Here is a 23,039-nt window from a genome sequence, read left to right as displayed (position 1 = left end):
CCCCACAGGGTCCCGGTCCCCACTGACTGCTAGAGACTGCTAACATTCCTCAGGACAGAGACCCTGCAGTGGCTGGCTTCTCAAATGGGGCCAGCTACCAGCTCATACTCAGCTTCCGTCTGGGGGAAATGGGAGGAAGACTTTACCCTACAGACTCCAGTCCCACCCTTTACCTGTTCCTACAGGTTCTCACAACTCACTCTCTCTGGACCAACTGGGTTTGTCTTTCACCTCACAGGTCCTTCTCTCCCTCTCCCCTGGCCCCCTTCTTCTTCCCCTTCCTCTTCTCCATCCTTGGCTTATTCAACCTTGACCTCCCCATTTAACACCAAGCTGAAATATCACCTCTTCCTAGGAGTGTTCCCTGACCACTCTCACCCATGCCCACCTCTCCTTTCTTTAAATAGCAATACACAATCAGTGCTGCACATTTTAATACCAAGGGTTTTAGAGCTATCCATGCATGAAGCTCTTAGCAGGTGCCAGGAATTTTAATCTTCCTAACGCTTGAGTAGATACTATTATCATCATCATTTTACAGATGGGCAGCTGGGCCAAGAGGATGACTTTCTAAAGGTCTTAGAAGTGGTGGTAAGGGGTGGATTCTGTTTTCAAAGCCAAGCCTGTCCTATTCCAAAACCCACTTTGTGGCAGAAGCTGTGGGTTCCCTGCTCATCCATGTGCCCTTGCCCTTACCACTTCAGTGCATGTGGCTAGCCTGACTTCCAGCTGCCAGTGCCTGCATTTCTTTGCCTGACTGCTTTCTCAGTGAGGCTTGATTTCCCCACGTGGCAGGCTCAATGGCTGAGGGAGTAACCTCCTGTGGGAGCAGCACTCAATAAATGACTGGTAAGAGTGGTGTTTAGATATCCTAGGATGGAGTAACTAAATGCCTGTCTACACTGACTCCCACAGTGTAGGAGGTAGGGCTGAGCTCCAGTAGTGATGGCACAGCTTTAATTGGCTTCTTTCCCTCCCTGTCACACTCCTCCCTCCCTTATGGGCATTTCCTGGGAGCACTCCTGTATACACACTTTGCATCAGACCACGTCTCAGGTTCTGCTTCCGGGTGGCTCAAACTAAGATATACCTCCTAACACTTTGGCTATTTTGCCCTTCCTTTTCCCAAATGCCTCTTATTAAGTTGTAAGCTCCTCAACACTAGAGAAACTCATCCTTATTTCTTTTGCTTTTTCCAGAGCACCTAAACATGCTTAGAACTTTAGACACTCCATAAATACTAATCGAAGACATTTATTGATTCATAGATATTTCCAGACTACAGATATCGAGCCAACAGTCAGTCAATGTGTGGGCCCTTTTCCTTGCAGATGGTTCAGCTGCTGTTTAAGATGCTGGTCAAATCCATGACAATTTGTTAATATTATCAGGCATCAACCCTTTCCAAAATCATTGAAACAACTGTCCTGCCGAGTAGAAAGTGGGCCTTTGATGGGACTAAGGATACACATGCAAGCCTGCTCTTCCCGAGTGTCCTTGAGAATGCTTTTGAGGCTCTGTGGGCTAATGTGACCCTACAAGATCCCAGTCAAAATCTGAAATAATCTTATTTTCATCAGTTGTCCTTTGCTACCCACCCATTAAAGAATCTGCAGTCCCTACCAGTTGTACAGTGTCCAATACTTATATGTGGGAACAGAATTGGACTAGATTGGATAAGCTGATAGCTGGGCTCCCTTCCAACTTATAGCTGTGAATTCTCTCCTGAGTGCCACATGATGTCCAAACATGCAGGAGGCCAGGTTTGAGGAGAGCTTGAGAACAAGGATAGTGTTCTTGCTGTGTACCACATACATAATATATATAATTTCAGTTGATTCACCCTGCAGGGCAAAGTAATTACCTCCCTGCCCTCACTTTACAGATGAGGAAACTGAGGCTCAGAGAGGTTAAGTAGCTCACCTAGGATACTCGACATTGGCCGAGCTGGAATTCACACCCATGCTGGCTGGCTCCAGAGACAATGTCTCTCTCCCACCCTGGCCTGCTACTCCATCAGGCCAGGTTTTGTTGGACTTTGATGTGATACCTGGTGGCAGGGTAAGGACATTTTAGACTAGAAGAAATGTATCAGTTAGATATTGCTGCATAGAGAACTGTCCCAAACATTAGTGGCTTTGAACAGCAATCCTTTATTCTCACTCACATATCTGAGTAGGCTGAGGGTTGGCTGATCCTGGCTGGGCTCAGTAGAGCAGCTTTGTATCAATCTGCAGGTCTGGCTAACCTGGGGTCCTCACTGCAGGTCGGGGTAAGGTCAACTCCACCTGGGCCCATTCTGGGGCCCAGGCTTCAGGGACAGCAGTTATTCAAGGGGTAGTTCTTCTCTTGGTGTTGGCAGAGGCACACGAGAGCAAGGGGAAATGTGCTGTGAGGCTCAGGCTGGCACGTTGTCATTTCAGGTTTGTACCACTGGCCAAGTCTACATCAAGGGGCTGAGAGTTACTCTGCCTCTAGTGGCAGGGACTGCAAAATCCCATGACAAAGGTGGGGAATACAAGGAGAAATGAAAAATTAAAGTCAATAATTTTACCTATGAGGAGGACAAAATTTGATACTAAGGAATAAACAGCTGAAGTGAAACATTCCTAGTGTCTATGGGTGAAGATTTTTGGAAACAGGTGTGTAGAAATAGAGTAAGGGACAAAGCTATTTCCCGCTCTCCTTTTTGTAGAGCCAGCCAGCTCCTGTCTTAGAAAATGAGTGACTTCTAAACATCATAACTATTTCAGTGGAGAATGAATGCACTGAATTAATCTGTGCAGGAGGGAGCAGGGGAAAGGCTCTGGATGGTCAGAACCTGAGCTCTTAGGAAATGGAGCTATTCAAATATTTGGACCAACAAGTTGGCTACCTGGAATTCTTCTCTTTGGCCTCTTTTTGGGGAGAGCTAAAGAGGCAAAGCTAGAAAGAGTTATGCAGACCCCAATAGAAATATCCCAGTCATATTATGAATTTAGGAAATATAACAGTTGTGAGGCATTTAAGGAAAAAAATAATGAACTTAGTTGGTAAACTTAATTGATTAGTGCTGTCACCAAATATTTCCACTTTTTCTGACTTCAGAAAAATCCTAGCCCCTTTGGAGTTAGGTATGACTATGTGACTTGCTCTGGCCAATGAAATTTGAAAACATAAGTGCAGGGTATCACTCTGAGCAGAGGCTTTGAAAGACAGTGTGTAATTCACCACAATTCCTTCCTACTGTGTGGTACTCATGGAAAAGCACATTAAGAGGGAATTTCCATCAACTTAAGCCTCAGAGTGAGTACAATGAACAGTACTCACTGATGACATATACTGCATATGTAGGCATGAGAGAGAAATCAACTTTTGTCAGCTAATTCTTGAACCTCAGAAACTAAGTAAGATAAAATTATTGTTGAAGCTGCTACATTTGGGGTTCCTTTGCTATGTAGCAATAGATAAATAATACACTGACTTAAAATTTAATTCCCATTTTTAAATAAAATTGTCCATTCTTTTATAAAATTTATAATGAGATGTTTGGCATGATATTCATGTAAGGGGAATGATCACTGTTTCTGGGTGGTGAACTTTGGGATCATTTTTTCTTGTGTTTATCCTTTTTTATATTTTTGAACTACTTTTTATAATAAGCATGTATCATTCAAGTTAAAATAAAAAATAACGACTTCAAGCCTGGGTCTTGGTACAGAACGTGTCATTTACCCAGGAGGCAGAGCAAGAAGATGTGTTTATAGGAAGCAGGAGCACCACTCCTTCAGGCAGTTAGAACTCTCCTGGGCCTCACACTCCGTGGCGCCACAACAACAAATGAGCCACTTCTGAAACTCAGCTTCATTCTTGTGCATCAGGAGGAATTGTCCCAACAGGATGTAGGCCTGTGGGGAGGGGATGAGGCAGAGAGGAAAATGGGAAAAGTTATAATAAATTGGCTCAGATATGCATTTCCTCCCCCAACATGAGGACTCACTTGAAAATCAAAGGAGGGGGCACAGGTCAGGTAGTTGTGGTAGACTGGCAATTCCAGAAACCCTGAAAGGGCAATGAGGATTTGGGGATAGCCCCTTGGTGAGATAGATGTAAGGCCAATTTAAATATCCATCCCTCAGGGTGGGATAAGGGGCTGTCCAGTCTAAGATAAACCAGAGGCTGTCTTTCTCAACTTTAATGAGCACATGAGTTACCTGGCATCTTGTAAAAAGGCAGGTTCTGACTTAGTAAATCTGGGGTGAGGCCTGAGAGCCTGCATTTCTAACACACTCCTGGCTGATGCTCATCCAGGGATAACATTTTGAGTAACAAGAGCCTAGCATAACTCATGCTTCCTTTAGGCCTTGGATCTATTATTTCTTTCTTTAACACACACACACACACACACACACACACACACACACACGCTCCCCACCCTACCACTTTCTCAATTGTTCTAGCAAATATTTTTTAACCCTTGGCACTGTTGGCTAATTATGTGTTGGCGGAGTGGTCATCTTGTGCATAGTAGGAAGTTTAGCAGCATCCTTGGCTTCTACCCACTAGATGCCAGTAGTACACTTCCCTGCCCCCAAATGGTGATCCTTATGAAAAATCTCCAGATATTGCCAAATGTCCCCTTGGGGACAAAATCTTCCTTGATTTAGACCCACTACATATAACTGGCAGATGAAGGGCATCTTAGCATTCATTGATTTGCTTTTGCAAACCAACTATGATCTCAGGCAACTCACTTAACCTGAACTGAGAACCTGCGGAACCCAGGCCTCAGTTTCTGCATCTTCTGAAGGTACATAGTATGCCTTGACCTATCCTGCAAATTGAATTAACTGCATTCAATGTGAGAGCATTAGAATAGTGCAAACTCTTTCTTTCTTTCTTTCTTTTTTTGTCCTGCAATACATAGCCTGGTGGGAAGAGCAGAAGTTATAAAATGCAAAGCCTTGCCCATCTTTACTTTTTGAAGAGTCTCTGTGAATGAAAAACTCATGTAAAATAAAGATTCCATGACTCCTAGTCTACAGCATTTTTAGTATTCTAACTACTCATCCCCACAATGTTTCATTTCTTTTTTTTTTTTTACCATTTTAATCACAGGCTTATTGAAGAGGAGCAAGGACCACATGGAGAGAGGGACATCCAAGATCATGTGAACACAAATTGGGGAAGCCACCAAACAGTAAAGCCTAGAGATTTAAGGTCACATTAAATGCCCATCTCTTGGGGGTAGTTTGGGGGCTCTCCAGCCTGGAATAAATGACAACCAGTGTCCACACCTTGAGTTCTGGGCCACCACCAGGAAAACCCACAGGTGTCTGTTTACTTTCAGTTTCATAAAACAAAGCAATCTTTATCTTGACCAAAGGAACATATTTTTTAAAAAAGAAATTAAATGAAAGCTGAATCCTAGTCATAAAATGTACCAAGCATTGGAGTTTGGGATTTTTTATTTTGAGTCATTATCCAGTTGTTGAAAAGAGAAAAGGCCAGGATTTCATGGTCATTTTAAACTGCTGTCTTAATCATCTTAAAAAAGCAGTATAGTTACTTAGAATGATCTCATTTTACTTTATAAGTATCCTCAAATTTTCAGGGTTTTACTGAGATGCCTTTTAATTGAGTGTTTTAAAAAAATTAACATTTATTTCCAGTCAAGGTTGGGGAATAGGCAAACGCTGTGCTTGCATCATCTCACAGCCACATCAAAATTACAACTAAACTACAGAACAACCATCACTGAGAATCTCCTGAAGTCTAGCTGAACAGAAGTTCTATACTTAAAGATATCAGAAGAAGCCATGTGGAGATGGACAGGAGGGGTGGAGACATTGAACAGGCTGGTCCCACAGCCATACGTGGCAGTTAAAAATCAGGAGGTGTATCTCAGTTGAAGAGATACCCCTGAGGAGCGAGGGACCCCAGAACCACACCAGGCTCCCCAGCTCAGGGTTCCAGTGTCAAGAAGAAAAGTCCCCACAACTTCTGGCTGTGAAAACCAGTGGAGATTGTAGGTGAGTGAGATAAAGAGCAGCTGCACTTCGAGGTGCTCCTCTTAAAGGGACCACACATAAACATACTTGCTGATGAACTCACTTACTCTGAGCTCCAGTGCTGGAACAGCAGTTCAAAAGGCACCCAGGACATATGGGGAAGTACTGAATTGTCTAGCTTCAGGGCAAGCCTGAAGGGGCAGCTTCCTCCCAGAGAGAAGTGCTGACAGAGGCCATTGTTCCTTTGTTGAGCCATCCCCCCTCCCAGCATGCAGACACAGGCAGCCAGCATGGCTGAGTCTCCATCAACCTGGCTAATACTGTTCACTCTGCCCTGGTGATTCCCTAAGACTCTGCCCCCCACCCTCCTAACTTGTGGGCCCATTTAAGCCACTTCCAGTGGTTTTTCCATACAAATGACCTGTATTGGCTCATGCTGTGGACTTTTCTAAAATCTCTCAAAATTTCACAAACCCCAAACAAGTAGCATCTGGCTATGGTGTGCTGCATACCTCTTGCTAAGTAGCCCCAAGCCTGGCAGTAGCAGCAGCTGGCCTTGGTTCATAACTTAGCCTCTCCCAGGCACCTCCAAGTCCAGCATGGGTGGTGGCCATCTGTGGATTGCTGTGTGACTCATTCCAGGTGGCCCCAGGCAGAGCACAGGCTGCAGCTGAACTTGGCCTGTAGTGGGGTCCCTTCCAGGAGGCCCTAGGGTGAGCACACCCAGTGTCCAACTTTGGACCAAGCTGGAGCACCACCTGGCTGCCTCTATGGACAATATACCCAAAGGGCACACTAGGCAGGTACCAGAGCCCTGCTAAAGTGAATCCTGCTCTGTAAGGTCAGCCTCTGCACCACAGCTCCTCCACTGTAGTCATGGCCAGTTCTCACAACCAATCAGCTCAAGGGTCAATCCCTCCCAGTAATGTAAAAACAGCAACCAAGGCTCAACTACAACAGGAGGGCACACACAACACACAAAAGGGACACACCTGCAGCACCCAGCTCAGGTGACCAGAGAGACTGTGCCACTGGGTCCCACAGGACAGCTACTACATAGGCCACTCTACTAAGACAGGGAGACATAGCAGCCCTACCTAATACATACAAACAAACACAGGAAAATAGCCAAAATGTGGAGACAACGAAACATGTCCCAAATAAAAGAACAGAACAAAACTCCAGAAAAAGAATGAAACAAAATGGAGACAAGCAATCTACTAGGTATACAGAGTTTAAAACATCAGTTATAAAGATGTTCAATGATATCAATGAGAACTTCAACAGAGATAGAAAACATCAAAATGGAGATAGAAAACATAAAAAAGAACCAGTCAGAAATGAAGAATACAATCACTTAATAAAGAATACATTAGAGGGAATCAACAGTAGATTAGATGAAGCACAGGATCAAGTCAGTAATTTGGAAGATAAGGTAGCAGAAAACACCCAATCAGAATAGCAGAAAGAAAAATAATCAAAAAAATAATGAGAATAGTTTAAGAGGCCTCTGGGACAACATCAAGCATACCAACATTTACATCAGAGGAGTACCAGGAGGAGAAGAGAGAGCAAGGAATTGAAAACCTATTTGAAATAATAATGATGGAAAATTTCCCTAACCTAGTGAAGGAAATAGACATGCAAGCCCAGGCAGTGCAGAGAGTCCCAAACAAGATGAAATCAAAGAGGCCAACACCAAGACATATCATAATTAAAATGCCAAAGGTTAAAGACAAAGAGATTCTTAAAATCAGCAAGAGAAAAGCAATTAGTTACCTACAAGGGAGCTCCCATAAGACTGTCGGCTGATTTCTCAATAGAAACTTTGCAAGCCAGGGTGATTGGCAGGAAATATTCAAAGTGATGAAAAGCAGGACCTACGACTAAGATTACTCTACCCAGCAAAGCTGTCATTTAGAACTGAAGGACAGATAAAGAGCATCCCACACAAGAAAAAGCTAATGGAATTCATCACCACCAAACCAGTATTACAAGGAATCTTAAAGGGACTTCTTTAAGAAGAAGGAAAAAAAATTAAAATATGAATAGTAAAATGGTATAACTACATATCTATCGACAATCACTTTAAATGTAAATGGATTAAATTCTCCAAATCAGAAGACATAGGATGGCTGAATAGATAAGAAAACAAGACCCTTATATATGCTGCCTACAAGAAATTCACTTCAAATAAAAAACACACAGACTGAAAGCAAAGGGATAGAAAAAGGTATTTCCTGAAAATGGAAACAAAAAGCAAACAAACAGAAACCTGGAATAGCAATACTTATACCATTTAAAATAGGCTTTAAAACAAAGTCTATAACAAGAGACAAAGAAGGACCTAGTAATCCCACTTCTGGGTATTTATCCAAAGAAACTCAAAACACTGTTTCAAGTGGATGTGTACAGCCATATGTTCATTGCAGCATTATTTACAATAGCCAAGAAATGGAGGCAACTTGGGTGCCCATCAGTGGATGAATGGATAAAAAAATACAGGTGGTACACAGATACTCAAACAACGGAATATCACTCAGCCATAAAAAAGAATGAAATCTTTCCACCTACAACAACATGGATGAACCTAGAGGGTGTTATGCTGAGTGGAGTAAGTCAGACAGTGAAAGTCAAATGCCATATGATTTCACATATGTGTGGAATCTAAAGAACAAAATAAGCAAACAAAACAGAAACAAAATCAGAGATATAGAGAACATTTTGGTGGTTGCCAGACAGGAGTTTTGGGGTTATGGGTGAAAAAGGGGAAAGGATTAAGAAGCACAAATTGGTAGTTACAAAATAGTCATGGAGATGTAAAGTATAGCATAAGGAATATAGTCAATAATATGGTAATAACTATGTTTGATGTCAGATGGGTACTAGATTTACCGGGATGATCACCTTGTAAATTATACAAATGTCTAATCACTAAGTTATACACCTGAACCTAATATAATATTGTATATCAACTGTAATTGGAAAGTAAAAAAAAAAAAAAATGTTTAAAAAAATAGAGAAAAAAAAGATAGTGGCTATCTTAAAAAAACAACAATTAACATTTATTGAATTGAGCCAACTCCTGTAGTAGGTGTGGAAGGTGCAGAGGTGAATATAACAGGATTAAGAAACACTAGCGTTTTGTCCAAGGAGAGAGAACATTGATGATGAGGAGGATGATGATGAGGAGGATGATACTAATACCTGGCACTTCTGAGTACCTTTGATGGGATCCAGACTCCTGGAACATTTTAATTGAGCTGATCCTCACATGTACCCCATTCCATTCTCCAGATAGTCACTAAGAATTGGAAGGTTAAGACTCCTATTTTCCTCAGCCCCATTCTTGCACATCTCATCCATCCACAGTCTGGCCTGGCATCTATGGAGTCTTCTGCCATTTTACAGGCATTGCTGCTGGTATCCGATGGTCTGGTGATCAGAGCCTCCATGTCACCACCAGGCTTTGAATTCAGGAAGCCAGGGAATGCATGGCACTCAGGGCCAGAGACAAACTTTCCAGGAATGCTACAGGAAGCAGGGCCTCATCTTGCAGCCTCCAGAGCCAAGTTGCAACCTGATGCTCCTTTCTCCACTTTCTTCCTGGTCTCACTCTGCTATCTCCCAGTGGCAGGGAGGGAAAATTATCCTGCTTCATCCTCTCCTATCATGGCCATGCTGGAAGCCTGCTCAGTTTCTCTGCTGGCTCCAGAAAGCCAGCCCCTAATCCTGGAGAACAGAAAGCTGCTCTCGCCCTCCTTGGTCCAAAGCTCAGAAATATCAGATTCTCTAGGATATTAAACTTACTTCCACCTGTTGGAATAACTCCAGGATTATCCCCAGACTAATGCATCTTCCCCAGGGGGCACTGCTTGATAACTCTGAATTTACTGAGTGCCTGGAAAATCACTTATCCCTGGGCAGGGTTTTCATAGGGAGAGGAGGAGTACAAAGAACACAGAACCATTCTCTGCCTCAGAGAAGGGTGGAAGCACACCAAAGGCAAACTGTGCCTCTATCATGAGTGTGGTTCTCAGGCCACGTGTGGAAAAAATAGTCAACAGTATGGATGTCACAGCAAGGGGTCGCACTGAATACTCAGTCTTCAGAAACAGGAGCTTGTTAAGCTGGGATGGGTGGGCAGAAGGAAGGCTTAGTTCCCAGAGGAGGTAGGCTGAGAGGTGGACCTTGAAGGGAAAGAGTCCATTTCGAGAGGGGCCTCAGGTCGGCACAAGGGAGGTCCCATATGTGTTTGTGGCTCAGGGACAGTCTGGCTCGAGTATGGGTATGGGTGTGGGGGGTGAGGACAGAAGCATATAAGACGGAGCTAGAGCTAGGCTGTGGAAAGCCTTGAGCATCTTGTGAATGATGTATTTTCCCTTCTTGGTAATTCCTTTTTCCATTGCAGCCCCTCCATCATTAAATCTAGACCAACACTGTCCAGTAGAAATCTAATGTGAGCCAGATGCGTATGTAATTTTTATTTTTTTTTAGTAGCCACAGCAAAAGGGAGAAACAGGTGAAATTAGTTCTAATGATAGTTTTATATTCTAATGATAGTTTTATATTTCTAAAATATTATCATTTCAACATGCAATCAATTAAAAAATTATTGGTGAGATACTTTGAATTTTTTTGTATTAAATCTTTAAAATTGCAGTGTGTATTTTATAATTTTAGCACATCTCAATTCAGACAGATGCTTACTAGTACCAGTAGCCAGTGGCTACCATGTTGGATAGTAGAGAGCTAGATCCTCAGACCAAAGTTGACTGTCCCATGGGAGGGGAGGCATGAAATCACAGAGAGAATGCAGTCCAATGTTGACTTTTGGGCTCCTGAAGAGATTTGGGTGAATTCATAGCAGGGAGTCTGGGGGTTCAGTGTCCGGGTATTTTGGGAGAGTGCTGGTAGCCAAGTGATGAGCCCAGACAAGTAGGGCTGAGGGCAACTACATGGTCTGTGTCCCAGCGGGTCTTCAGAAAGGGTGCAGAAAGAGCCAGCACCCATGAGACAAGGCCAAGAAAGCTGTCATGAGTACAGCCCTGACTGTGTAGCAAGTTCTCAAATGCCTGAAAATTTCTGTCATTCATTCTTTTGTCTTAAACATGCCTGTCACCCCACCTGCTATCATCATTAAAAACACAGTTAAGCTGGAAAACGCAAAACTATAGAGACAGAAAACAAATCAGTGGTTGCCAGGGACTGAGAGTGGAGAATATGAGGGTCATGGGGAGACATTATGGGGTGACAGAACTGTTTTATGTCTTGATTGTGGTAATGGCTACATAGTGCATGCATCTGTCAAAACTTGTAGAACTGTGTACTAAAAAAGGTAAAATTTACTGTAAGTAAATAAAATATTTTTTAAATTAGTATGGCTAAATAATAACAAAATCTCACAATTATGGATACATTAAAACAGTGGCAGTAGAAGCCAGAATACTGGGTATTTCTGGAAATGAAGGAAGGCTTTGATCTGGAAAAGAAACGAAAGAACCATCTGGAATCTGGAGGTGTGATCACTGGATCCAGGTAGTGGATCCATTGGTGTATAAATATCTGTCAAAATTCACTGAACTGTACCTGTCATATCAATGTAAGTATGTTACACCACAATTGAAAAGCAAAAGGGATAATCATTTCTTTTAGACAAGAATTTTGAATTTAAAATGTTTCCCCTAGTCAGACTTGCCTACTTTATTATGTGTTCGGGAGTGGTTCAATCTCCTTCATCCAAGAGGAAAGAAACAAATGTACCTCAATCATGGAGCTCCAACTTCCTGACAATACCACCTATTGGATATTAAATTGGTTGGTAGCTTGGGGTGATATTCAGAATATTTAACATCTGGTGCAAAGCAGTGTGTCAACCAGAAAACCACAGGTCCAGTAGTTTAGATGCCCCCTGGAAACAGCCGTGCACTGTGCTGGTGCACACACCAGTTCCCAGCCTCTTTGGGTGTTTCTGCAACATCTTCCTGCCTGGTGGTGTAGCCTGATGTTGAAAACTGAAGAGTGAGCCGCAATAGTTCTGTTGCTGGTGCTTCTCTCAATGGAGTGTGCGAAGCTCTGTGTGAATTCCCACCCACCTCTGCATGTGCTCACTTTCTTTGGGTGCTCTTTGGGACCATCTCCCATTCTCTCCTAAAGTTCTAAGCAGCCTTATAATAGCACATAAAAAAACAATTACATAGAAAAAAAATGTTTAGATTCCATTAGATACCTTTGAGGCCATTCTTGGGCTGCCAGCGACATCTTAGAACATCTCAAATCCTCCTACTCTAGTGTAGACCCCAGGCTGCTGTTATTCCACTTGCTATCTCCAGTCTGGTGCCCTGGTGATGGAGCAAGTGAGACCCTGAAGGTCTCTTCATGGGCGTGGGCAGTGCACCCAAATCATCCATCTTGACAGCTCAGCCCCAGACTTGTGAAGCTGGCTCACTTCTGTTAACCCCTGGGTGTTTGAACACCAAGTGAATCATGCCTGACCCAGCTGCTCTGAGCTGAAGCAATTCAATTTGCCCATTGTCACTGGCCCTTGAGGCTGCCCAAGCATGTAGAGTCAGTAGCACTGAAGGATGTGGCTTCCTGCCAAGTATGGCAGCTTTGCTCTCTGATGGCCACTTGCAGGGACATGTGGCAATGGCGGCCATCTGGCAGGACTAGGAGAAGAGAGGTGGGAAGACAAGTTGGAGAAATAAAAACAAAGGAATTACCTTGTTGAAACCTTTGGTGACCAAATTCATTGCAAGTTCATGGCTGACCCCGTCTACCCAGACAACATCCTTTTCTCCGATGGGTTCAGAGAGGAAGGCTCTTAGCCTGGGTGACATGTGATCCATCTTCTGCAATAGCAGTGGGGAGGAAAACAGTTAGGAGGCGGTTGGCGGCTCACGGTGTGAATGGACATAGGGGAACTCTCTCGGCCTCCTGACAGACTATGAGCGACAGATGGCAGGTTTCCTTTCACCTTCCAACATTTATTGGGGCCTTTTAGATGCCAAGTGTAATGCCAGCACTGAAGGCCTTTACACATGCATTCCCACCTGGATGGACTAAGAGACGTGTAATCATGGCTACAGATGAGTTCAATAAAACCACACAAAAAGGATGTGCTTTATGCTAAGAAATGCAATTGTTCTTTCCAACTCTTCCCACCCTAAATGCTTAAAGAAGTAATACTTCTCTTAGATAATTACCCCACCTTCGTTCTTAACCACCCAACACTTTTTTCATACTTTTATTTTAGTGCTTTCTATACTCTATAATAGTTGGCTGTTTGGTTGCAAGTAACAGAAAACTCATAAACTGTATCAAATATTAAAGAAGACACAATATAACTCAAAAGCCCAAGGGTAAGTAAGGGTGGGTATGTGCAATCAAGTCACAGCTCCATTTCTCTGATTCTTTCAACTTTCCTTCCTTGGATTGGCTTTAGTCTTGGTTGGTTCCCTTCATGGTAGTGAAATGGCTATTTCAGCACTTATATTCCCCAACAATTGCATCCCCCCAAAAAAAATGAAAGAGCGAATGTGCCTCTGAGGAATTCCAAGCAGCGCCTCATGCAGTCTCAGTGGTCTGCACGGGGTCACCAGTGTCAGCCTTATGCCCTAATCCTAGACTTGGGAGTGGAGTTAGCCATGCAAACTGTGAGTTCAAGCATAGTTTTACTTGAACAAAATCAGGATTATTATCCAGAGAAGATGAGATGGGCATTAGAGCAGTAACCATAACATTCCACCATGGTCCACCCTTTTGGTGAATCAACATCCATGCACTCTCCTTCCCTGACATAATCATCAGAAATATGCACACTTGGCTAAAATAGACTCACCCCCGCTCCCAAAGGGTGATGAAGCCCTATGATTCATCCAGTTACAGGATTCAGGTTCAAGTTCACATTTTCTGGAAGATCCATCATTCTCTCCATCATGTCTGGAAGTAGCTACTCATGGAATAGTAACCTATGAATTAAATTCTGAGGTTCATCACCATCAACATAGCCATCAATGCCAGGGGGAAAAAACAGATTATCTGCAAGAAGCACTTCCAGAAGGGGAATTTTCCATTTGGAGAACGGGAGAATAGGAAACACCTTCTGTTGTCTTTGGTCAACAGTACATACAATATTGTAGCAATTAAGGATTTTTTGCCCTGGTGGTAAAGCAAGTCCCTTGGTCAGGCAAGATGGCAGTCCTCAGTTCTGGGTTTGGATATATCTGCTCTGGCCACTGCCTTGTTAACATCTGAGTGGGCATGTGGTTGATGCCTTCCAAGGAGAGTCACTGTTTTAGCACCCCATTTCAAGTTTAGGGATTGCCCTGAAGGATGGGCAATCTCAGGCCATAGTTGGCCACTTTCTTTAGCAATTCAGTTCCACTAAGAATTTAATGGGTTTCTTCTATTCAAGTCCATGTGCTGGTAGTTTGAGCTGGAGATTATCTCAGGTCAGAATCCCTGAGCTGGCAACTGGTCTTCGTCCTTGCCCACTGCCCTGATCCTCAGATTAGTGGCAACTTCCTTCATCTCTGAATTGGGGATGAACCCCAAATTTTCTCCTTGCCCCTTAGCTGCATCTTCACAATAAGTCAATTGTCCCCTTTTTCAAGCTTGATATCCTTAAGACAAGATGCTCAGGAGAGACCTGGGAACTAGGGCAATGTTTTTTCGGAGCCCCAGTCTTTTCTCTTGCTAAGTAACCTGATTTGTTGCCTGTGTTCTAACTTTAGCAAGATAAATCAGCTGTCCTTTCTTTTTTTCAAAATAGACTTTATATTTTAGACTTGTAGGTTTAGAGTCACAGCCAAATTGAGCAGAAAGTACAGAGATTTCCCATATACCCCCTGTCTTACTCCCTGACATGGAGTCTCCCCCACTTAAATCAGCTTTTCCTACCCAACAGGACTTGCTCATCAATGTCCAGTCACTTTAGATTGCAGGCCATAGGCAGAAAGGCCCTCTCTTAGGGATGTATTCTCATCCCTCTCCACCCTCAAATGGCCCACATTTCCCCTAAATATGAGTTTTCTAGGACGTTAATGAAGACTGCCAGAGGTAGCTGACACCCTGAATATTTCCCATCAGATCTCCAAATGCCATATCTCCATACCGGAAGGCCTGCTTTTGCAGGGTGCAACAGACCCACTGCACCCAGCCATTTTGCTAAACCAGGATCACCATCTTTCTAGTTTAAGTAAAGATATCCTTGTTCTCGCGTGAAACATCACTTCTCAGCCAATCCACATTTATGGTTTCCTCATGGTCACATCCCCTTCATTTATGATGCAAGCAATAGAAAATCTAGTTCAAACTGACTTATACAGGAAGTTTTATAAGCATATGTCACCCCAAAATCCAGAGGTGGATCACGTGTGGTTTGATCAAAGCTCCAGCTTCATTTCCCTGCAACTCTCTCCACTCAGTCTTCCTTTATACTTGTATACCTGCTCAATCCAAAATCCTTGTGGAAATAACAGGGCTGCAGCAGAGTGTGGCATGGCTTTTACAAGCCATGCCCCAACCCCCAAAGGAAAACATTTATTTTCCTAGAAGCCACCAACAAATGCCTTCTCTAGTTCAAATCATCACAGGCCAGGCCCTATAACGTTATCTATGGCCTGATATGAATGCCCTACCTCTGGTTCAAAAGTGAGTACATGACCTGTAAAGCATATAGACTGTAGGGGTGGGGATGGGGCACAAAATCCAGGTACTTGCCATGTCACTGGAAGTAGTCACCCTATACTAAGATACAGAACGAGGTTAGGAGAGCAACCTAGCATACCGCATATTCCCCCAATAGATTGTGAGGATTTAAGGGCTGCATCTGCCTCTAATGGCCTTTGCTCCCCTCCCCAGCCACAGCTCAGCACCAGTACTGTGCCTCAGTGATAAGCACTCAATGACATAAGTGACCGATGCATCCATTGCTTTCAAGTGCCTCCCTTTCAACAGCACTGGTCCCTTTGCCTGTCCTCACATTCCCAATTCTCGTCCAGACCTTTTTGTAAAGTCCGGCTGCCTCTGTCAGCCTTCCTGCCCCCAGATGTTTTGTGAGACTTCAGATGAAAGCAAACTAAAAGGAAGTGATTTTAGGAGTCAGGGGATCCTAAAAAAAATGGTCTCAAAGTGTTGGCTGATTCTAAGAAGGAAAACATAAGGCAAGAGAGGTTGTCCAGGGTCCCTTGACTCTGTAGGTCTCAAATACATGGATGTGTGAGCTGCGAATATATTATTATACGAAGGGCATTCATCTCTCTCTTCAGTGGCTAAATATGAAGATGTCTCCTAGTCTGTGAAAGTATGTTAACAGGTGAACTCTGCAGCACCCATCACCTCATGGATGATGAATCAGGATTGGTGGCCTAGCTCACAGCGGGTTGGTAAGAGATGGGGATTTGTAAGCAAGAGGAAAAGGCTGAGCATGCTGGCAAGGCTCCCCAACTCTGCTGAGGGAAAATTCCATTCACTATCCACGTTGGCCATCTGTTAGGTTAAACATCTCTGCCTAGTACAAGAATAAATGGAAACTACAACATCGTTATCAGTGCACCAGCATCATTACAGACAGGTAATGATTAGCAACACCTTGTGTGTGTTTGCTTTTCTCACACACCGGATCTCACTTTGATCTTGGAAACACTCTGGAGCATGGGCAGCAATTTTTACCTTCCTAAGGACCAACTGAATAAAAGGTCCTCACATTCATTAGGATGCCTTTGTCTGCAACAGTGGTTCCCAACTGGGGGAAAATTGACCCCTCCCACATTTGACAATGTGTCTGGAGACACTTTTGGATGTCACAACTGAGGGAGAGGAAAATGCAATGGCATCTGATGGGTCGAGGCCAGGGTTGTTGCTAAACATGCCACAATGCGCAGAAAAGCCTACCCCACCCCCCAAAGAATTATCCTGCCCCGATGTTCATAGTGTCAAGACTGAGAAACTCTGGGCTACAAGTAGTAGAAACCCTGACTCAAACAGTCAAATAATTACATTTCTAATCTCACGTAAGCAGAAATTCACTAGTGAAGTGGACCCAGGATTTTGTCAGTCAGTGACTCTGTGTTATCTAGGACCAGGCTAGCTGCCCACATAGTCCCAAGATGCCTGCATGGAAACTTCCAAAGGCAAGAGAGGTCATTTCTTCTCAGGTATCCCCAGAACCTCTTCAGCAGAACTTCCCTTAGTTTCTTTGGCCAGACCTAGGCAACACACTCACCCATAACAAGTCACTGGCCAGGAGAGTGGGACTGTGTGGGATGTGGATGAAGTCAGCCTCCTGGCATGTGGTTGCTCAGAGAATGTAGGGCTCTATAAGGAGGAGGAAGAAAGGAAGTGGATGCTGGGTAAGCAAACAACCTAATGACCATGTCTGCTGTGTCTTCTAACCCCGGGCTTATAGTCAGTCTAGCATAACTAGTGCCTCTTGAAGTTTAATGTGCACACAGATCACTGGGGGGCAGGGGTCTTGTTAAAAAATGCAGGTTTTTATACAGCAGGTCTGGGGTAGGGCCTGAGATGCTGTATTTGTAACAAGCTCCTGAGAAGATGCCAATACTGCCAGCCCACAGATCACACTTTGAGTAGCAAGGTGTTACATTATACCACTTATTCTTTTTATGTTACTTTATATTCACTTGTGATAAAGTGCAGTATTCACCCCTTATCAATGGGGGATATATTCCAAGACCTCCAGTAGATTCCTGAAACCAAGGATAATACTGAACCCTATATATACTATGTTGTTGTTTTTTTTCTATACACGCACACTCTTTCACTTAGAGGAAGCACTTTACAGCTCCTGTTTAACATATCTGAATTTCCAGCATCACTAACACTTTGGGGACATTATAAAGTAAAGTAAGGGTTACTTGAACACAAGCACTATGTATGATACCTCAATAGTCAATCTGGAAACTAAGACGGCTACTAACTGACTAACGGGTTGGGAGCATATACAGCATGGAGACAGAGGACTAAGGAATGATTCACATCCCAGAGGCTAAAGCTGGATAGAGCAAGATTTTATCACGCTACTCAGAATGACGCACAATTTAAAACTTGTGAATTGTTTATTTCTGGAATTTCCATTTAATATTTTTGGACTGTGGTTGACTATGGGTAACTGAAACCGTGGAAAGTAAAACTGCAAATTGCAAATAAGGGCAGACTACTGTACACATAACATAAATTTACCACCTTAACCTTTTTTAAGTGTGCAGTTCAGTAATGTTAAGCATATTTACATTACCGTGCAACCAATCTCCAGAACTCTTTTCATCTTACAAAACTGAAACTCTAAGTCCATTAAACAACAACTCTCCATCCCCACCTCCCCCCCAGCCCCTAGCAATCACCATTCTACTTTCTGTCTTCATGAATTTAAATGCTCTAGGTACCTCATATAAGTGGAATCAACAGTATTTGTCCTTTTGTGACTGGCTTATTTCACTTAGAATAATGTTCTCAAAGATCAAGCATGATGTGTAATATGTTAGATTTTCTTCTTTTTTAAGGAAGCTCACTTTGTCTGCATGTACTACATTTTGTTTATCCATTCATCCATCAATGGACACGAGTTGTTTCCACCTTTTGGATTTTATGAATAATGCTGCTATGAATAATATCACTTCAAGATCCTGCTTTCAATTCTTTTGGATATAAACCCACAAATGGGGTTGTTAGATCATATGGTAATTCTATGTTTAATCTTTTGAGGAACCTCCATACTGTTTTCCATAATGGCTGTACCAATGTCATTATTCCTAAACTTGATAGCCCATTAAACTCATATTGGGAGATTTACAAATTATCGTTGCTTGGGTCCTTCCTCCAAAGTTTGATTTAATTAATATGGGGTGTAGCCTGGACGTTGGGAATTTAAAAACTTCCCAGGCGATTCGAATATGCTGCAAAATTTGAGAACCACTGCTTCCTTCTCATTTGTTTCTTTCTCATAAGATTATGAAGAGCAGGTTTTGTAGGATGATGGGACTCGAGCTAAGTGGGACTTTATGGTGGGCTCTCTAACATCTGTCTCACCAAATGACATATGTTCACCAACTCGCAGGTAGTGTCTATTTCCCAGCCCCACCCCCAATCACCAGGCATAATATATCCTCATTAACCATCAATAGGAAGATTTAACTATGACCTGTGAAGGCTTTGAAGTCAGAGAACTTCAGAGCAGTCAGACCTCAATACCAGCCTACATAGCATTTTTAATTAAAAAGGAAAAAAGGAATCTTTATTTAAAAGGAAACTTTACCTGGAATCCATTTATATTAAGTAGATCAAAGAAGAATTACTCTGTTGATTTGGGAAAGAGGTGAGGGCACCAGTGAGGCCCCCCATCAGAAACATGGAGCCATTCCCATAATAATCCACCTTGTGCTCCTCAAAACCCCTCTCTGATCTAGCCTAAATCTTTTGTTTCTATAAGAATTCAAGTGGCCTGCTCAAAATCATGGACCTAGCAAAGCATGGTTGGCTCTATGTTTCCCAGAAGAGTGTCCCCCTTCTAAGTCACCTGGAATTTCCTGGGTGGGCTTCTCCGTGGACTTTGTTGTGGGCAGATTAAGCACTAGCCACTATGCAACAAAACTACTATAAATGGCTTAATGTCATCCTGTAAAAGATTCTTGTGTATAAGCTATTCTCACAATTACTTTATTTTGAGCCACAAAATACTGTTTGGGGAGGACACATTGGTAGGAAACGACCTCAGTCAAGTCTGGGTTTGGATGCTTAGAAAAGTCACCCATTTAAATAAGGAATAAAAGAGTCAATGGAATTTAATCATGGCTCCCAAAGGAATAAACTCCTAGTTGCGAACATTCAACTTTGTTTAAAGATCAGGTTTTAAATCTATACAATAGGTCTTTATGAGCAGGTATCACAAATATGCTCTTCTCAGATAAACCGAGTGTGGATGAGGGGACTGCTATAATGCCACACAAATGGGTATTTGGGGCTTAGGATACAATTTCCAGTGGAGATATTGTACATAAATTCAAAAGGTGACATCTCTGAACAGCATCCATTAGTTGTAAGTGAAGTCATTATTCTCTGAAAACCTTACACGATGACTCAAAAGTGACTCTAATGATGAAGACACAGATGTGGTGATAAGTGACTATCGTGAGAATACTATTGTTTTCTTGAAATATAAATAGAAAAAGTGAAATATTTCTAAATATATTGTTTTGTATGTGTGATTTTAAATGTGTGCAATTAAATTATGAAATCAAATGGTGTAAGTAGACTATCTATAGCCTTAAAAGTTTATATATTCAAATGACCAAAAAACATTTTTGAGGGTCTCCTTCTTGAGAAAATGGAGGATTATCATATTTTCATGTTTGCTTTATATTTCAGCATACATAGGATTGTTTACCCCAGGGAACTGAAATGTTTATAGTTAAACTTCATGTTTTGCCTTCACTCTTTACTGAGGGTGGTAACAAGGGGTGAAGAAGGGAAATCTGCATATATATTAACATTGTTGAGACTACTGCTGCCCACGTTTTGCTCTATAAAATGTGCCATATGATAAATCTTTTGGAATTTAATGCATTAAAAAGTATATCTTTCAAAATTGGTATATTTCTACCTTCATGATAAGAAAAATGTTGTAAAAATATTTCTGTTTTTACTCAGCCTACTAGAAAGCTTTGAGCTAAACATGATGACCATATAGAGAAACTAGCATGGATTAAAACCGCCCTCTCTTTGTAGTTATCACATCTGCTTCTTCTGTTAAATGCCTCCATTTTCTCTTTCTATGTTTACTTTAAAACTTAAATTCATGTGCTCAAAGTACTTTATTAAAAACTATTTTATTACATGCTGAAAACCTCAAAGATATAGAGAATATAAATAGTTTTTCTAAACTAAGATTTATGGGAAAATTCAGGATCCAACCCTATGTCCTCAAAACACTGCAGCCTTGTAGCACCAAATGAAGGCAAGAGAACGAGGGTGAGAATGATCTCTATGGAGGCCCTTAACCTCAGTGAGAGACTGGCAGGATGATGGAGTTCGACCTGGATGGAGTGAGGACACTACACACTTCTCACCTATCAGGATCCAAGGGAATGTCGTCTGTCAAATACCCCTCCTGGCTGTCAGTATCTCTGCCCCATTCCTCAAAGCTGCATCTTCTCCATTCAAATGACCAGATATGGCCCCTCTCCAGTCATTCATAGAGAAAGGATAAAAAGAAGGGTGGTAATGTTCTTATGACACTGAGGTCTCACTCTGAGGAATCATTTCCTCTTGAAGCTGTTAAGGGCCCAATAAGACACTGTAGGTTGCCTCCTTTTTTGGATGGAAGCTCATGGTCTCAAGACAGAGCTCCTTTTTACATAGTCAGCTCAAGGATTACTTTTTATGGCACACCATGTTCACCACAGTGTCCTGGGGCTGGCATGCAGCCACTTCTCACCTTCTCAAGCTGCATCTTGGGGCACCTAAGAATGACTTTCTCTGTGAGGATTGCTCAGCTGGTGGGATCTAAACCTGCTGGCAGCCATCTTTGCCACCACCCATGGATAGCCTCCCTGAGAAGGAAGCAACATGAAGAAAACTAGATCTGAGAGAAGGAAGCCTCCAACAATGCAGATGGGCAGAGAAAATGCTCAAGCAAGGGAATCAACAGTAAGTGGATAGGAACACCTGTCCCTTCAATTACTAACTATGAGACCTTGAGAGGATTCCTGAACCAAAGATTCAATTTCCTCATCTGTGAAGTGGGTATAATGAATTCCAGCCACCCATAGCATGGTTGTACAGGTCAAATGAGTTAACTGAATATTGAATGTGTCGTACACTGTGTGGAAAAAAGTAAGCACCACTTATAGATGAGCTGATCCACAGGGGTTGTATTTAAACATTATTTCTCAAGCCTATTATCAAGCAATTCTTTATGGGTATAAAATCAAGTTGAATTCTGTTGCTTCCAAGCATTATTATCTTCTAAAACATGAGTTTAATGCATCCTTCACATGCCATGGAAAGACCCTTCAGCATCCACCCCAGAAAGAGACATCTATTGTCTACCCTGCTCAGCACCCATACTCTCTCCATCTGGGACCATCACCTCTACTTCCCTTTGGGGATCACTCTTCCCTAAACCTCAGTCTCTATCTGTCCAACACCCTGGCTCCAGGGAGTAACCATGTTCAGGCCTGGCCAACGAAATTAGCCTATCACTTTGGTCACAGTGATTGGTTCAGAAATGGGCACATTACCTAGCCCAGGCCAAGTCTGAGAGTTCTGTTAGAATTATGGGTAAAAAGGTTATCTTTCTCTGCAAGGATTGCTGAGCTGGCAGGATGTGAGTGCAGAAATACTGGGACAATCTTTGCTATTATCTCTACCTCACAGCCTGCCTAAGAAGGAAGCAACATATAGGAAAGCAAATCTGGAGAAGAAAAGAGACAGATTCCCCAATAATAATTTGCAGGTCTGGATTTAGCCATGCCTGAAGGTATCTATCACCAGACTTTTAAATTTTGTCAAGTAATATTTCCCATTGTTGTTTAATTCAGTTTAAGTTGGGATGTGCTATTTGCAACAAAGATTCTTAACTAATACACCCCAACATTCATTTATTCACTCACTCATTTGACAAGTGTTTATAGGGCATCTACTATGAGCTAAGTACTATTACTAGGCACAAAAATATCTTCATTCTACCAAGACACTGGGGCAGGATCAGTCCCATGGCTTAGGCATCAAGATGGAAAAATAATTTTTCAATAACCATTAATGCTCATCGTTCAAAAATAAAGGTAACATTTGCCTTCCTTGCCTCTAGCTCCAAGTCTACAATGCCAAGCAAGATCTGTGATGGCTGTCTTACACATGGCCCTTTAATTATAGCTCTTTCTCTAGATGAGTCTTAAGTAATGAATACCCAAATAAATTCAATGATTCCTCAGACCGTTACTGAGTACCATCTGTACACAAGGTCTTGAGTTAAATCTATGAACCTGTAAGACAAGGCCTTTTTCAGGTACCTCTCCCAGAGAAAATTTA

General features: G+C 42.4%; 1 protein-coding gene across 1 annotated transcript; it reads right to left on the bottom strand.

Annotated features, from left to right (window-relative positions):
* Window positions 1-3,740: 3,740 nt before the first annotated feature.
* BANF2 (BANF family member 2) lies at window positions 3,741-12,838 on the bottom strand. The gene is made up of 2 exons (XM_019710709.2): window positions 12,713-12,838; window positions 3,741-3,887 (listed from the first exon to the last, which is right to left on the bottom strand). Exons 1-2 carry the CDS (start codon window positions 12,836-12,838, stop codon window positions 3,741-3,743), a joined length of 273 nt encoding a protein of 90 aa, XP_019566268.1.
* Window positions 12,839-23,039: the final 10,201 nt, after the last annotated feature.

Source organism: Rhinolophus sinicus, chromosome 13, assembly GCF_057876585.1.
Source record: "Rhinolophus sinicus isolate RSI-liver-muscle chromosome 13, RSI-T2T, whole genome shotgun sequence".
In the NCBI taxonomy this organism is placed as follows: Eukaryota; Metazoa; Chordata; class Mammalia; order Chiroptera; family Rhinolophidae; genus Rhinolophus; species Rhinolophus sinicus.
This window is presented reverse-complemented; position numbering and strand designations above follow the sequence as displayed.

What these genes read in the sequence shown, in the direction of transcription:
- BANF2 (XM_019710709.2), bottom strand. Translation starts at nt 12,838, where the DNA reads ATGGATCACATGTCACCCAGGCTAAGAGCCTTCCTCTCTGAACCCATC. An exon ending in TCACCAAAGGTTTCAACAAG is followed by an intron (nt 3,888 to 12,712) that starts GTAATTCCTTTG and finishes CCCTCCCCACAG; the next exon opens with GCCTACATCCTGTTGGGACA.